We start from the raw sequence: 17,048 nt of genomic DNA on the forward strand, positions 1-17,048 counted from the left end.
AGTGTTTCGATTCTGGTTTGGTAGCAGAAAAGTGTGGTAAGAGTTGTAGCCTGGTATTGCAGGGGTGCTCTCTGGAGCCTTGAACCAGGTCCCAGTTACTGCACAGATATTGATGTTCTCCATTTTTAGGAGTGCCTCGAGAGAGTGCATTTTGAGGTTTAGACTTCTAGCATTGAGTAGCATTACCTTCAGATTTTGCATGATTGTACCTGTTACGGTGGTGGTTTTGCCCTTTGAACTTTGCCTAAAAAAGGCATTATATTGTTTATAGTTCTAAGAAAGGACAGACCCTGGAGAAGCATTTTGGACCTTTCAAGTTCTTATAGGTACCAGAATTATCCTACAGGCACCTCATCCACTTCTAAGCCCTTAAAATCTCTTAGTTAGCGTATTCCCATCTTCGAGGATCACAGGCATATTTTGAGATCTGTGTTGGTTTGTTACCTTATTAGCTTCTTGCTCTTTGGTTTACTGCTGTGCCTAGAATATTTCCAAAATGCCAGGCCTCAGTGATATCTCAGAATCCAAGAGTATCAGTATTTAACCATATCCGGGCAACTGTCCAATCCAGACCCAAACTTTAGAGGCAATACAGAAGGCCTTAGAGCACACTCTTCGGTGCCTTTGCAAGCTGAGATTCACCTTGAACAAAAGTGAAATGTATCCTTCTCAAAGAATTATCTTCCTTGGGGTCCTGCTGGACACCAGCCTATGCAGGACCTTTCACCTCATGAAGAAAGTCCACTTCCACGTTCGTGTTCCAGAACCATGTTCCAGAACGTAACATAACATCCAAATTGATTGTCAGACAGGCCCTGAGCTTATTGGGCCACATGGCCTACACCATTGTGATGATTCCCCTATCCAGGTTTCATGTGAGAAAACTGCAGTGTTTCCCTTGGTACTGTTGGGACCAACAGATGGACCCACTGGAAACAATGATACCAGTGGTATCTTGTGTCAAAAGGGAAGCATATTGGTGGCATATTCAGATCATAAAGCTGATAGATGCAAAATATCTAAGTGCTCAAGGTGTAGTCACTGCTTCAAATGTCCCTTTTTTTGATTACTGTTTTAAAATTTAAATGTTCAGTCCTGAAAAAAAAGTGTGTTTATCGTCTGCCAGCTGTATTCTTTGAAACTAAGGAGGCTTTTCAAACCTTCCCACCCCATATATCAAATTCAGCATTATGTGAAATATAAAGCAAAAGTCTCTTAAAGTTGGGACAAGTTATAGAATGACAAATCAGAACATTGTAATAATTTGTTGAAGATCATGTGTATGTTCAAAGGTAATAATACATTTGGCCATTTGGTGGTATGCCCTATGTAGATTGACTTGCAGATGCTACAACTAGCTGCATAAATTTAATTCTATAAATAGCAGGTAATATAACCTTGTGCCATGTAACCTTTAATAGTGTTGGTACAACGGAAGGAGGGTGAATTTGAAATATATCTACATTGTGTCCATGTTTTACAAAGGGGTCCTCTTACACTTACTGTTACTATTACAGTAACACTGTGGCATTCTTCTTTACAAAGTGCCCCTTATGGTCAAAATTCTTATTAATAAAGAGTGCTTTATTAGCCACCACTTCCCTGATGTGAGTTTTTGTCTGTAACGTGATGTAATTGTGATGATGTTCCTAATAGCTGGAATATCTAGACTGTTCATTGGGACCATCAGTAAGCCAATGGATTAATTGAAATCCATGTAGATTGTGCTTGTAAATATCACATCTGCCAGTGTATAATTACCTTATTTTGTACTGTTTACTTTAATTCTTTGGGATATCTTTTACCAAATGTTTGTTATTCACCAATTCTAATTCTTCATTAAAACATTGTTGCAGGAAGTCAGGATACAAATGGAAATAAATTCTCCTTTTAAAACTTCTTTTTTAAATGCTCTAAATGCATACATACTATGATATTAAAAATGTATGTATTACTAGAAACTTCTGTTTTTGTGATCTTGGTAATTCTGTGTCTCAAGATTCTTCTCTGTTAGCAAGCGTAATAGTACAGTACTTGGCCTACTAAAGTAAATTTTAAATTATTAAAAAAGGTCTGATGAAATATTCCAAAATATAAGGTAAAGGTGCTGTTAGTTGTTGCTGTTCGTAGATTAGGTTCATAGATTAGTACTAAGCTAACTGCCCTTGCGAGCCATTTTAAGCCTAGCCAGTTACCCTTGTGAGACTCAAACCCTGCACCTTGTTGTTTGTAAGGCAAACATCTTAACCATTAGGCCACCCTCCCAACCACACAGACTCACTGGCTCCCCAGTACATTGTGATGGTACATTTTCTTTGACATTTAATTATATCATTTTATTGAAAATTATAACAGACAAATAAACAGTATTATTTAAAAATATTTTGATTTTCTCCTGTCCACTTGCTGCAAATATTTTTTTCTGTTTTAATGTATAAAATATTTAATCATGTTTAGTAATGCTTAAGTAAAGTGAACATAAAACGTAAAAAAGTAAATATAATTGAATTAATATATTTTTTAATAATAAAAAGCAGAGCATTAAAATAGTCATTCTGTATGTACAACATTTTAGTGGAGTACACCTAACATTTTCTTTACATATAGAGTAACGACTTCTGTGTATGTTTTTGCAGTCAGCTTTCTTAAAAATAGGAGTAATCTGCATCCATTTGGCTTCAAATTCCAGCCAACAAGTTTTTAGCATGCTCAGTTATTGTCACAATGTACTGGGGAGCCAGTGAGTCTGTTTTGACCTGTAGACTCTACTAGAGGATAAAAGGGTGGTGGCTGGGTCTGGCTGATATCAGAAAGGATGTTACAAAGAGATACAAAAATAAAGAAGACAGATGTCTGCAAAAGAGTAATCTCTACGCTGTTATGTGATGCACAAATGTATTTTTCCAATATTCTAACTGCAACAAAATGCTAATTACTTGTACATGTATATGTAACAGTCATGTGTTCTTTTTCAGAGTTATAGAAAGTAGTATGAAAAACTTCAGAGCCTTTTTTCGGTGGTTATATGTTGGTAGGTATACTGCTACCATTTGCTTGTTTTTACTAATCATATGGCAAGAGTTATCTTTCAAATGTACCACCACCATTGTTCTTTACAGGAAAATACTGTGTACTGTAACATAAAAATATCCTCAGAACTCAGAAAAGATTAATAATTTTCCAAAAACACACTTTTGATTTTGTGCTATTTCTGTAAATGTTACAACCCCTGATTTTGTATGGCATTTTGAATAGTACTTCTTAACTGCTTTTAAATACCTCCCATTACCAGAGGGAGATTTTTGACCTAATTTCTTTACTAGGAGTCTACAAGTGTTCACTTGCAGGTTAGCTCATAACAAGCTTGCTCACTGCCAGTTGCTCTAACTGGCAAGTGCCCTGGCTCCCAGTAGCCCAATTTTAGTGAATTACTGAGCCTCCCACCCATAATAAACTGCATAACCTTACCAGAACCCTAACTTTAACTGTAAAACTCCTTCTCGCTCCCCAATCCTAACCATAGCATTGCTGTTCTTAACCCCAAATTCTCATTGCTCCCGAAATCTAGAGTTCCACTCCCCTTCCCAAAAACTGAAGTCCCCAATCACTCCTTAACCCTAAAATTCCACTGCTGCTTATGCTTCCTAAACCTAAAACTTACTTCCTATCCCTAAAGCTAAAGTCTCAGGTGGCTGCCTAACCTTAAACTTCCTTCCTGGTCCCTAACCTTAAACTCCCTCCCTCTCTCTAAACCTAAAACTTCCCCCTATTATAAAACTAAATCCCTTTCCAATTCCTGCCTGAAACCCCAACCTGTACTTCTGCTCCCTTCCATTCCCCCCCTCCAGTTCTGTACTATCCTTGCCTCAGCTTGGCTGTTGTGTTCAGGCAAGGTGTGGCAGCACCACTGTCTTCACACAGCTGCTGCACCTCATCCGAACACGTGGTTAAGTTTGAGTGTGGGCGGCTAACCATGTCAACTACAAGACATCCAAGTCTCTGACAAGTGAGATAGTGGTATTTGGGCACGTGGGACTCTGGTGCTTGTGGTAGACCCCTTTTAATAGTTGTTTTTCAGGAGGAGCTCCTGCACTCATTTTCAGATGTCTGTGAAAGATCAAAAGGAGCATTTCCTGTTTCCCCATCATTTTTTTTCTTGCATCGATAGGAACAAGCACATTACATTAACCACCATTCTGACTTTGAAGGCCCCCTGCTTTTGGTAGCTCTTGAGAGTTCTCCTTTGGTGTCCCTAGTTTGCTTCATTTCTGAAATTTCTCCAGCTCAAGTTCTGGTCTGTGCTGTCGGGGTAGAAAGGGCCTCCTACTAGCACACAGTGTGATATCAGATACTAGGCAAGAAAGGCACACTCTGCCCATGAACTCCTTATTATCTTTATTTTGCTGCCACAGTTCAGCTTTCATTCCTAACTTTTGTCACTGGAAATTTGTCACATTTGATTTAGTGTGTTTACATGCTTATACATCTTAAGTTAGAATCCACACTAGCATTGATTATACTGACTTGGGCAGGTGCACAGTGTAAAGTACTATCATAAGTGGAAGTGCCTTGGTAACACCATCTGCAGAAGATGACAGGAAAAGTCCAAGGTCATAATCACAGCCCCAAAGACAGTGGTATATAAGGGTGACCAGCTCCAAGAGTGGCACAAGGGCTTTCTTTTCGCAGTTTTGCAATAGTATTAGATAGAAGATAAGGGATTGGGAGGCTAAGCATCTTCCAGTGTATTTTCTTCCAAACTCTGCCTGGGAAATTGCCTCTCACTTCTGTTATGATACATATTTTTATTTATTTATTTGACATTTGTTAACCAGGTTAGTCTGGCTGGGCAGGGTGCCCTTTTTCAGCAGAAACTTGAAGAGAAAAGCTCTAGGTTACATAAAATTTAGCTATATAGTGAAAAAATAAAACAAGACTAGCAGCAAATGAAAGTTTTGTCATTATACATAGTAAAAATCGAATAGGAAAAATAATTACATCAGATAATATTTGTAGCATGCAAATAGAGATACCAAGAATAAATCATATGTCAGAAATTCGTATTATACAGTATAGTAACAGCAAAAGAACAAAATACAAACGTGAAGATAAACCATCAACCCATCTCCTCGAGTTTATCTCTGTCCTTTTTTCAGGTGACATTCAGTGCAACCCTGGACCTCCCGTCAATCAGAAACCACACCACACCCAACTCCAACCCCTTCACCCTCTCCTCACAAATCTCTTCTCTTCACCACTATTGACACCCAAAGCCTATGTAACAAACTACCCATCTTTCATGCTTGACTTTCTCATAACAACCCTGACATAGTATCAGTCTCTGAAACATGGCTCAACCCACATCTGAAAGACGCTGAAATCACCCCACCCAACTACAGAATCATAAGAAATGACAGACATCAAAAGAAAGGAGGTGGAGTAGCCCTGCTTTATTCCTCCTCTTTAACAGTCACTCCTTATACCAACCACATAGCTAAATTCGGCATAGCTGAAATAACCATAACCCTTCTAAAAATCAGCAACCACAAAAGCATAACTATTGCTACACTATACATTCCACCTGGAAATAGCATCTCCATTCTTGAGGATATCCTCTCAGTTCTCAGCTAGTATTTCAAACGAAACTATCATCGTAGGAGACATTAACATTAACTGGACTTCTATTCAGTCAACCACCACTTCCCAGAATATTAACCTATATAACTTTTCTCAGTTAGATAACTCTCCTACTAGACCAAATTAAAGACAACTCTTTAGGCAGTATTCTGGACTGGATATTAGTCTCCCATCCCAGTAGCATCTCTGACAGTGGCACTTTGTCCGATTCCCTCAGTGATCACCTGCCTGACTTCATACACTTCACTCCTTCCTCCCTAGACTTGCAACATAACCACATCTTAACCCACAACCTTAAAAATTTCAACCCACAATCCTTTTCTGACTCTTAAAAAAGATGAACCAGAGCCCCTGAAAACTCTTCCTCTTGACAATGGCGTTACTTACTTTAACACTTCTTTCATTAACCTGCTAAACAGCCCACCCCTCCCAGAATAATCCAAATTAAATCCAAAACTACCCCTTGGCTCTCCAAAGAAGCATTAACCTTCATGCATACTTGTAATAAATCATGGAAACGCCATTAAAAACAAAAAACTCCCAACTCCCTCACTGAATATAAAAAACTTCCTTAAAGAGTTAAAAAAACAAATCACTTCCGACCACAAAGACTACTACTCCAAGCTCCAAAATAATCACAAATCCACCCAAAAAAAATTCTGGAACAGTATCACTGCCCTCCTTAACCCCAGCCAGAAAGACAATCCCTGTCCTGACCCCAGCTCCCCAGACCATATCATAGCCTCCATATTTAACTCATTCTTCATAGACTCAATAGCCAAACTTAGCATATCCTTCTCTCAAAACCCTGTCACTCCTTCTACTTCACTTTCCCACTGCTATTCTTTGTCTGCCACAAATGCTTTTCATCCAACTCTCTTCTCCCTCAAGCCCATCTCTGTCACTACTATAGAAAAACTCCTCCAAAAACTAAAACCATGCTTCAACGTCCCAGACAACCTTCCTGCTAACTTCCTTAAACTGGCCTCTGATGGCATAGTTATCCCCATCTGCATTTTAATCAATTGTTCCATCCAAGAATCCTACGAAGATGTTGTTCGTGTTTCACTGTTGCAGTCATCACATTTGGGTTATCTGCTTGCAGTAGCCCTCAGTCGGCCTGATTATCAAAGTCTTGGGTCCTGCGTCGGTTGCTGTCTCATCTTCCATGACGTCAGGTAGTCAGGGGTATAAAGCATGCAGCCAACGCCATTACATCAGTCTTTCTTGCCATGCAGTGCCCGAAGCAGAAGCAGTTCACAAGTGCCGGTCGGCCGACTCCTGAAATTTTCTTTTTCGAGTTTCAGAACCAAAGTCTTCAACTAAAGCTAAGTTCCCCGTGGGGGAAACGTTTTCTTGCTCTAAACCGATGTCATTAAAAATCAATAATTGTATTTCTTGTGGAAAGCAAATACCTCATGAAGATGTTCATTCGTACAGTATTCCTTGCTTAGGCTCTGACCACGACGTACTTTCCTGTCGGTTTTCTGCCTTATTTAAACAACGAACTATTCGTTGTCTGTATATTTACGCTTCTAAATATTTTGGTACACAGTTCAATTATCCAGAAATGTCTTCGGTAAGCCACCTGACTACCGACATTCTGAAAAAAATGCAAAGATAAAGACAGAGACAGGCCGCCTAGGTCCAACGCTGCCTACAACGCTTCTCCTAAGCTTAGTCGCCAGTTCGCCGGAACTCAGGAGCTTTCGCAGCCCCTGATACTCACTACTTCAGATTCGCAGGCCTCTACTGAGACCCATTCAGAGTCCGGTATGCCGCGAGATGCTTCAATTGTGGAACCTGCGGATGTCTCTACCTTGGATGGGTCCGGAGCCGCTGTGCAGGCACCGGCTTCTGAGGGTGTATTCATGCCTACTGACTTGCATATTAAACTGACGCCATCTTCTTCTTCAAGGTCTAAAACTAGATATATGCCTAGAAAACCGACGCCCAGACCACATGGTCAGGCCTTTATGCCTAAAAAACAAATTAGAAGAATGGCTGAAGACCTTGTTACTTTAATCAGGGGAAGCCAACCTTCCTCCTCTAAGAGAGCTAGGACTGAATTTGCTTATGATACTTCTGATCAGGATTCTGAAATTTGTTTCCTCTGATGACCAGGATTTACTTTTCTCTACCTATGAGGATTCTGATGCAGAGGACTCAGTTCCCTCTGCTTCCCCTCCAGAGGATTTCTCTTTTGGTGAAAAATTGCATACTCTTGGGGAGCATTTCCACTGGGAAAGCCAGGATTACTCTGATTCTAAAAAGAGGCTCAGGGATTTCTTACTCGTGCCCCAACACAGGCCTTTAGCTATCCCCCCTGTACTGGACATTGTTGATGATGCCTTTTTGGAATCTAGCTTGGCCCCTGACTCTTACCTCCTGCTCCCAGAAAACCTGATAGATATTACAGGGTTCCTGACTCCCACAAGTTCCTTTTTAAAAATCCTACTGCGGATCCTGAGACCATTTCACAGGGACCCAAGGGCATTAAGGCTACTACTGCCAAAAATCCTACCCCCTCTGATAAAGATTCCAGGGTGCTGGATAGATGGGGTAAGAAGGTATACACTTCTGCAACCTTGGCCATTAGAGCCTTAAACTGCCAGTTTCATATGTTAAAGTATCAGCAGCATATTATTGGATTGCTTAAACAGAAAATGATGTTGATTCCTGACTGTGCTGAAAATAAGGATTTACAGGATTTAATGCATTCTGCTGAACAAGTTGGAAAACATACTTTGCAATGTGGCTTTGATTCACTAGAGGCATCTTGCAGGGCTGCTATCACTGGGTCTGTACTTAAAAGGCATGCTTGGCTTAAGGAGTAATCTTTGCCAGATGGTGTTAAAGCTAAATTTCTGGATGCTCCCTTAAATCAGGACAGCCTGTTTGGCAACAAAGCAGACGAAGTACTTAAAAAGATGGAGGAAAAAGCTAAATCTATGCAAACTGTTAAAGATTTCCTACAAGTACAGCCTCCAAGATTTAGTAGGTATTGGCCCTCTAAGAATTGGTCCTTTGCTGCCTCTTCCAGGCCTTTTCAGTCCAAACCCAGAACCAGCAGAACACCCAGGCTTCAGTCCCAAGGTACTCACAGGACTAAGCAGTGCAGGGCTCCCACTTCCAAATCAGGGAGTAGTAAGACTCCCCCCTATGGTAAACTGTCTCAATGACTTAACTTTAAAACTTCCAAGCCCTTCTCAACTAACTGCTCCTTTAGGGGGAAAGATTGCTCTGCAGACAAGAAACTGGGAACTCATTACCCAGGACAAATGCGTTTTAAATATAGTTTCCCAAGGATACAGATTTCACTTCCACACATTACCAACCCCAAACGGTTGGCCAGATCTACCCCCAAATCACTGGGCAGAGGCTCAAAAGCAAGTACTCTCTCTCTTAAGCATAAGGGCTATTCAAGCTGTACCAAACGAGGAAAAGGGACAAAGTTTCTACTCAAGACTTTTCCTGGTACCCAGAAAAGACAACTCATGGCACCCTAGCCTGGACCTTTCTATCCTAAACACCTTTTTGGTGATCCCAAAATTCAAGATGCTAACTCTTCACCAGTTGCTTCCTATGCTAGGCAAGGATGCCTGGTTGGCAACACTAGATTTAAAGGAAGCCTACCCGCACATCCCAATCAGGGAATCTTGCAGAAGATACCTACGCTTCAAAGCAGGCTACATGCACTGTCAGTTCTCTGCACTTCCCTTTGGCTTATCTACTGCACCCAGAGTATTCACAAAGTGCCTAGCTCCAGTCATTGCATTTTGCAGGCAAAGAAATATTCAAATATACCCATAGCTGGACTATTGTCTAATTCAGGCAGAAAGCCAGGACATACTTTTTAATCATCTGGCGTTTGTACAAAAGGTGCTAACTTGTCTGGGGTACACCATAAACGAAAATAAATCACATCTTGTACCCTGTCAACAAATTATATTCCTGAGAGCAAGCTTGAATACAACTTCCCAGATAGCTTTCCTCATGCCAGAGAAACAAATTCATTTGACAGCTTACTTCAAACTAATGGCCACAAAAACCCTGCTATCTGCAAGGCAAATACTGCAAGCCTTGCGGTTCATGGCCTCCTGCATTCTCCAAATTCCATATGCAAGACTGCATATGAGGAAACTACAATGGTATCTAAAAAGCCTATGGTGTCAACATTTTCAGGATCTAGAAGCAATGATTCCTATCATACCTTGCCTACAGCTAGAGTTCCTTTGGTGGACAGAGGCCTGCCACCAAAACAAGGGACTACCATTCACTCTAACCCCTGCCACCCAAACCTAACAACAGATGCATCAGACTATGCATGGGGGGGCTCACCTGGCAGGGAAGTGCATTCAGGGCAAATGGAACCCAAGTCAAATGCACCTGCATATCAATCAAAATGAAATGTTAGCTGTACAGAATGATCTGCAAGCCTTCAAGGAGCAAATTCTTCCAGGAAAATTAATGGTAAAACGATGGGGACAGCACCACTGTTATATGGTAAATAAACAAGCAGGGGGGGGTACCCATTCATACCCCTCTGCAGACTAGCCATGGCTCTGTGGAACACAGCCTTGAGCTACCAAGTGCACTTACAGGCTCGATTCCTGCCAGGAAAGCTAAATACACTGGCAGACGAACTAAGCAGAAATCTCATGGACCCATATGAGTGGAAACTGGAACCAAAGACTTTCAACATGTTGAACAAATGGGGGAGCCCAGATATTGACCTGTTTGCCTCCCCCCAGAACTACCAATTGGACAAATTCTGCACAAGGACTCCCCACAAACAAGCTTGGACAGTGAATGCCCTGTCCTTCACCTGGAAAAATCTGTTAATTTATGCCTTTCCTCCTCTGCCTCTCCTGTCTAAAGTACTACTAAAGATCAAACACGACAAATCAAGGACGATACTGATTGCACCAGACTGGCCATGCCAACATTGGTATCCCCTCTTGCGCAGTGCGTCACTGCTAGCACCATGACACCTGCCTCAGATTCCTACCTTGCTGTCCCAGCAGGAGGGCCAGATTCTGCATCCTCAGCTTCAAACCCTGAACCTGGCAGCCTGGCTAAATACCTGATCTCTCCGTTACCATCCCTCAGTAAACAAGTGTTGGATGTCATTCTGGAGGCAAGGAGGCCTAGTACTAGAAAATCTTGTGCTGAAAAATGGAAAAGGTTCTGTTCCTGGAACCAAACTCAATTGTTGGGCACAGCAGCACCTAATTTACCTCAGATTCTTCAATACTTAACTGAGATGCTCCACAAAGGCCTTTCCTTTTCCTCCATCAAATTTCATGCCTCAGCCATTTCAGCTCATTACAACACAGAACTATCCATCTTCTCTCATCCACTGCTTTAGCAGTTCCTCAAAGAGGCCAAAAACTTAAGATTACCCAGGAGAGCCCCAACTCCAGCCTGGGACTTTAACTTTGTATTGGAAAAACTCACTCTACCTCCTTTTGAGCCAGCTGCAAGTGCAGAGTTAAAATTCCTTTCTTGGAACACAGCTTTCCTTTTAGCAATCACTTCAGCAAGAAGGGTGTCTGAATTACAGGCCCTTATGGCAGTGGAGCCTTTCATCATCTTTCATGCGGACAGGGTGTCCCTCAGGACCAATCCCTCCTTCATGCCTAAGGTAGTATCCAGTGTGGCTCTTAATCAGTCCATTCATTTCCCAACCTTCTTTTCTAATCCACAGAACAAAGGAGAATGGATACTGCACTCCTTAGATGTGCACAGACAACTTAGATTTTACTTGGACAGGACTAAACCTCAAAGGAAATCTGAACAGCTGCTGGTGGCCTTTGCTGCAGGGGCAGAGGGAAAGGCCATTTCAAAGCAAACCATTTTTAAATGGATAGGCCATTGCATTCATTTCTGCTATAAGCACCATGGAAAACCTATCCCACAGGGGATAAGACCACACTGAACCAGGGCTGCATCTACCTCTACAGCCTTTCTCAGAGGAGTCCCTACCAGGGACATCCTAGAAGCTGCTACCTGGAGTTCTGTACGTACTTTCCCCAAGCATTACCATTTTCCAATTTTCTCTAAATCCAGCGCTGGTTTTGCCACTGCAGTCTTGCAGGGGCTTATAGCTGGTCCTAATACTATCTAAATTCATCCTCCCATCCATAGCTTTGGGAATCTACCCAAATGTGATGACTGCAACAGTGAAACATGAAGAACATAGTACAGTTGTGTACACTTACCATAAATGTAGATGTTCGAGTGTATTCAGTGTTGCAGTCCTGGTTACCTCCCTCCAGCCCCCTGTCTTCTTTTGGCTATACCTCTATTGTCCTTCACTATGCTTAAAAGCTTTTTGGTGTATTTGCTTTTTTGTTGGAGGTATAACCGTGTGTGTGTGTGTGTGTGTGTGTGTGTGTGTGTGTGTGTGTGTGTGTATATATATATATATATATATATATATATATATATATTTAATTGCTTCCCATTAGGGGGGCAGCTAACATCTGGGGCAAGAAAAACTGATGTAATGGCATCGGCTGCATGGTTTATACCCCTGACTACCTGATATCATGGAAGATGAGATGGCAACCGATGCAGGACCCAAGACTTTGATAATCAGGCTGACTGGGCTACTGCAAGCAGATAACCCAAATGTGATGACTTCTACAGTGAATACACTTGCACATCTACATTTATGGTAAGTGTACACAAGTGTACTTTCCCCTCTTCTGGAAAAAAAAAAGCCTTTTATCATTCCCTTACACAAAGGAGGCAAGAACACCAACATCTCTAATTTCTCCCCATAGCCATTCTCTCCCCTGTCTCTAAAATTCTTGAAAAATGTATCCATCTTCAACTTTTACCCCACCTTTTAGATAACCACCTGCTAACCCCAACACAACATGGATTCAGACCAGGTCATAGTACCACCACAGCCCTACTTTCCTTTCTTGAAAATATTAACTGTACCCTCGATTCCAGCAATATCGTATCATCCCTTTTCTTAGACCTGTCTAAGGCCTTTGATACTATTTCCCATAACCTACTAATATCCAAGCTCTGTCATCTTAATCTCTCTTCCTCCTCCCTAAATTGGCTCTCCAGTTACTTCCCTGGTTGACAGCAGGACGTCAAATGGAGCAACTGCACCTCCTCCTAGCTTGATACCCTGACTGGCATCACCCAAGGTTCTATCCTGGGCTCTCTTCTATTTAATATCATCATTAATGACTTCCATTACTGCATCCCCAATGTCAAACTTGTCTAATATGCAGAAGACTCTACCATTATCTGTTCTGTTGAATCCCTTCCAAAACTCATGCAAATAACGCAAACTGCATTCAACAGCACTTGAGCCATAGATGCTAAATAATCACTTGACTCTTAATGCATCCAAAACCAAACTTGTTATCATTACCCCTTCTAAGAATGCCAAAATAGACGTAAACTGTTTCTCTGAACTTAACCAAAATAAAACTCTTATCGGAGTAGTCTCCCAAACTAAGCTTCTAGGTGTCCTTATTGATCAACAACTAAAATTTGACATTCACCTTCCGACCAACATAAAAAAAAAAAACTCACCAGAATCTTGGAATGCTGTATCGCCACAATCGCTGCCTCACTTCTGCAACCAAGCTTACCCTCTCTGCCACATACCTCCTTCCCTGCCTCGTGTATGGAGCCCCTTCCTTACCAATCTTCAAGCCACCCTCAAAGCTAAACTGGCATCCTGTTAGAATAAAATGTCCAAGTTTGTTTGCTACCAGCTCAAAGTCCTCCTCTCACTGCTGCTACTCTTTACACTCCCTGAACTCCTTAATTACCTCTCTTATATCCAGCTAACCACTGCTCATAAACTCATTTTCAAACCATCCCAATGCCCCTCCCTCTCCTCCATCCTTATTATGCATCTTCCAGATCGAACCCTCAGATCCAATAATCAAAACCTCCTTGAAGTCTACAAACCATCACGTACCCGAGGGCAACTTCTTTTATCTTTCTACCTAGCACGAAAATAGAACTCACTTCCTCCCCACCTCCGAACTACACAAAATCTTTCCTGTTTTAAGACATTCATATCTCTCTTCTACATGGGAGTGCTCCTGCTCTCACCCCTCCTAACTTACAACCTACTACTCCTTCTCCCACTCCCACTCTCTTGTCCTTCAATCCTTTCTCTAATCTCACGTCTTCTTTTCTCTCCCTTCATCTTCTCCCCCTTTCACACCCTAGCTTGTGTAGGCATCTGCCTGCCACCCAAAATGCCATGCATATTTTTCATCTCATAGTTCACTGTCACTTTATAGTTCAGTACTACTTTATGTTATACTGAATCTCATTGCTACTCCTGTATCCAAATCTATTGCTTGTTATGATCTAATGTTTCTGTCAATTTCTATTATATTGTATGTTAACTACTGCTGAGTTTGTTTTTTTAATGTACTTTATCTTTGCATGTACTGCTGATATTTTTGTATGTATGCATTTTGGAGTTTTTCTCCCCGGGCTTCCATTGAAAAGGGCTCATCTTGGCCCAGTGGATGTTCCCGGTTAACAAACTGCAAATAAATAAGTAAATAAAAATAAATAAAGTAAAGGAGCATGGAGGCCCACTTAAGAATCCAGTCATCGTTTAGTTGAAGGATGGACTGGGGACAGGAGGTGTAGAAGAAATAGGAGAACAGAAATTACTGGGGGCAGTAAATAGGTTGAGGTAATAGGATGAGGAGATGGTATAGACACACTAAAGGAAAGGGAGATTAATTAAGGGGATGAAAGTGGAAGAGAGGGAGAGGATGGAGGTGGGAACATTCATGGGGGTCATTACAGGAGCAGATCCTCGAGTTTAGCAGAAATTCCTGTAATGCTATTTTGAAACTAGTCTGGTTACTACGAGAGCATATGTGGAGAGGGAGTTTGTTCCAGGCAGAGGAGACTGATTGACTATATAACAATGTTTTAGCCTAGGATTAATTGTTGTAGTATGTGCATTTGCTGTTCGTTTGCAAATACGCTTTAGTATTAAATCAACACAAGGGTTTAGATAACTTATCCTGTTATCCTTGAGCAACATAGGAAAGGTTCTGCGACTGTTGTTAAAGAGTGTTGTTGTTTGCCTGTGATGTCTCCACGGTAAATCTAATTTCCCCTGTGATTAGCCTAGACTGCAAGCTAAGTACATGGTCTTATCTGGTTTAATCTCTATGATAGATCTAAATGCTCTTGTGGTTAGTCTAGACTGCATGCTAAGTATATGAGTTTTATCTGGTGATTACTATCCATTGCACTACCTCCCTACCTGCCTAGGTAGGACATCGAAGTCTAGGACAGAATTAATGTTTTTGTATAACCAACACAGCTCTGTACTGTTGGTTCCCACTCTGCATTCTGTGCTCATTATTTGGCGGTGTATGTTTTTGTATCCACCAATGGAGCTATGTGCTGCTATTAACCGTTAGCATTGCAGTACTAGGCTGCACCGTTAGCATTGCAGTACTAGGCTGCTGTGTTTAGACGCATTTACCAGAAGTTTGAGGGATTAAATCAGATATTAATCTCTAGAGAAAGTTTCCCTTGCCAACTAACGACTGCATACAGTAAACGCCGACTCTGCAATACTCGCACGGACTCGTGCGGGATTGGCGCCATTCTTTAAAGCTCCATATAACTCCATAACACAGTAGCATCCCAGAGATTGCAACTTAGCACAATAGAACTATTATTTCGGGCTAATCACAACTATATCCTATTGAATTCCACCCTATTTTAGCTCTACGTAAGTGAGTTGTGTGTGTTCCTGAAACACGCTACTAAGGCATTTACTTCCTATGACTCGCAGAGGCTGTATACCTCGGCCATTGTCTTTAAAGGCATAATATCAAGGGAAAAATGGTATACTACAAGAATTAGCCTGAATAATCGGTATACCTAAGTTGGTATCAAACTGTAAAAGCAGTTCCCACACGTAGCTCTCAGTATGACAAACAACGATGGATGCCTCGGCTCGGACACACAGAACTTTATTAGACAACACTAATGACAGATAATAACGTTAAAGCGCTTTCATCTGCTGATGCAGACTTCCTCAGAACGTATAAACTGACATTACAGAGCTCCTTATATATCACTTGTAAACCATTTTGGTAATAATGATTAATTAATTAAAAACATTTTAGGAACTTCCTAAACAATTTTTAAGAATGCATTTTATCACACCTATATTTCAATAAACCCAGACTACTTTGCTCATATGCAATGACATAAAAACAATGATTACATATATTGTTAAAAATGCTCATAGTGTTAAAAATACATTTGTTATAAAATCAAACTGATATGATGCAAAATGCAGTCATGCTCCCATAACACTATAGATGCATGATATCCATCATAGTATCTAACTCTATAATAACTTTTAAAATATTAATAATACATAATGAATGACTATATCAATGTCATATTAATGTAAATTAATGTAAATGAATATAAATAGATAGTGGAATGACCTTACAATTGATCTAATCCTAACTATTTCATAGACTAATACATTATACAGTGGATACATTATTTATTTAGTATTAAAAAGGGTTTTATACTAATGAAGTCATTAATCCCTGGAAAATTGGTAGCGTCCGTGGAAATCTGCCACTTGCTCTCTCTCATAGCAAGAATAGCTTTAAGATTTCCACCATAGGGAGATGGTTCTACCTTATCAATAATGTTGTACTTAAATTGATGTCTATCATTAGTATTTTTTATATGTCGATACAGGGCGTTTCTATCATCTTTTTTACTGATGGCATATTGATGCTCATATATGCGTCGTTTAAAGTATCTTTCCATTTTAGTATAAAACCCTTTTTAATACTAAATAAATAATGTATCCACTGTATAATGTATTAGTCTATGAAATAGTTAGGATTAGATCAATTGTAAGGTCATTCCACTATCTATTTATATTCATTTACATTAATTTACATTAATATGACATTGATATAGTCATTCATTATGTATTATTAATATTTTAAAAGTTATTATAGAGTTAGATACTATGATGGATATCATGCATCTATAGTGTTATGGGAGCATGACTGCATTTTGCATCATATCAGTTTGATTTTATAACAAATGTATTTTTAACACTATGAGCATTTTTAACAATATATGTAATCATTGTTTTTATGTCATTGCATATGAGCAAAGTAGTCTGGGTTTATTGAAATATAGGTGTGATAAAATGCATTCTTAAAAATTGTTTAGGAAGTTCCTAAAATGTTTTTAATTAATTAATCATTATTGGCGCCAAAATGGTTTACAAGTGATATATAAGGAGCTCTGTAATGTCAGTTTATACGTTCTGAGGAAGTCTGCATCAGCAGATGAAAGCGCTTAACGTTTATTTATCTGTCATTAGTGTTGTCTAATAA

At 40.3% G+C, this 17,048-nt stretch overlaps 1 protein-coding gene across 1 annotated transcript in view; it reads left to right on the forward strand.

The window, feature by feature from the left end:
* The window catches only part of ANAPC4 (anaphase promoting complex subunit 4), a 1,069,940-nt gene that overhangs the window by 538,944 nt on the left and 513,948 nt on the right, over positions 1-17,048 (forward strand). Inside the window, exon 16 of the mRNA XM_044062163.1 lies at positions 2,976-3,031. Coding sequence (XP_043918098.1) covers positions 2,976-3,031 — 56 coding nt within the window. The remainder of the gene's footprint in view (positions 1-2,975; positions 3,032-17,048) is intronic.

This window comes from Protopterus annectens, chromosome 2.part1, assembly GCF_019279795.1.
Source record: "Protopterus annectens isolate FY-2018-M chromosome 2.part1, PAN1.0, whole genome shotgun sequence".
In the NCBI taxonomy this organism is placed as follows: domain Eukaryota; kingdom Metazoa; phylum Chordata; order Ceratodontiformes; family Protopteridae; genus Protopterus; species Protopterus annectens.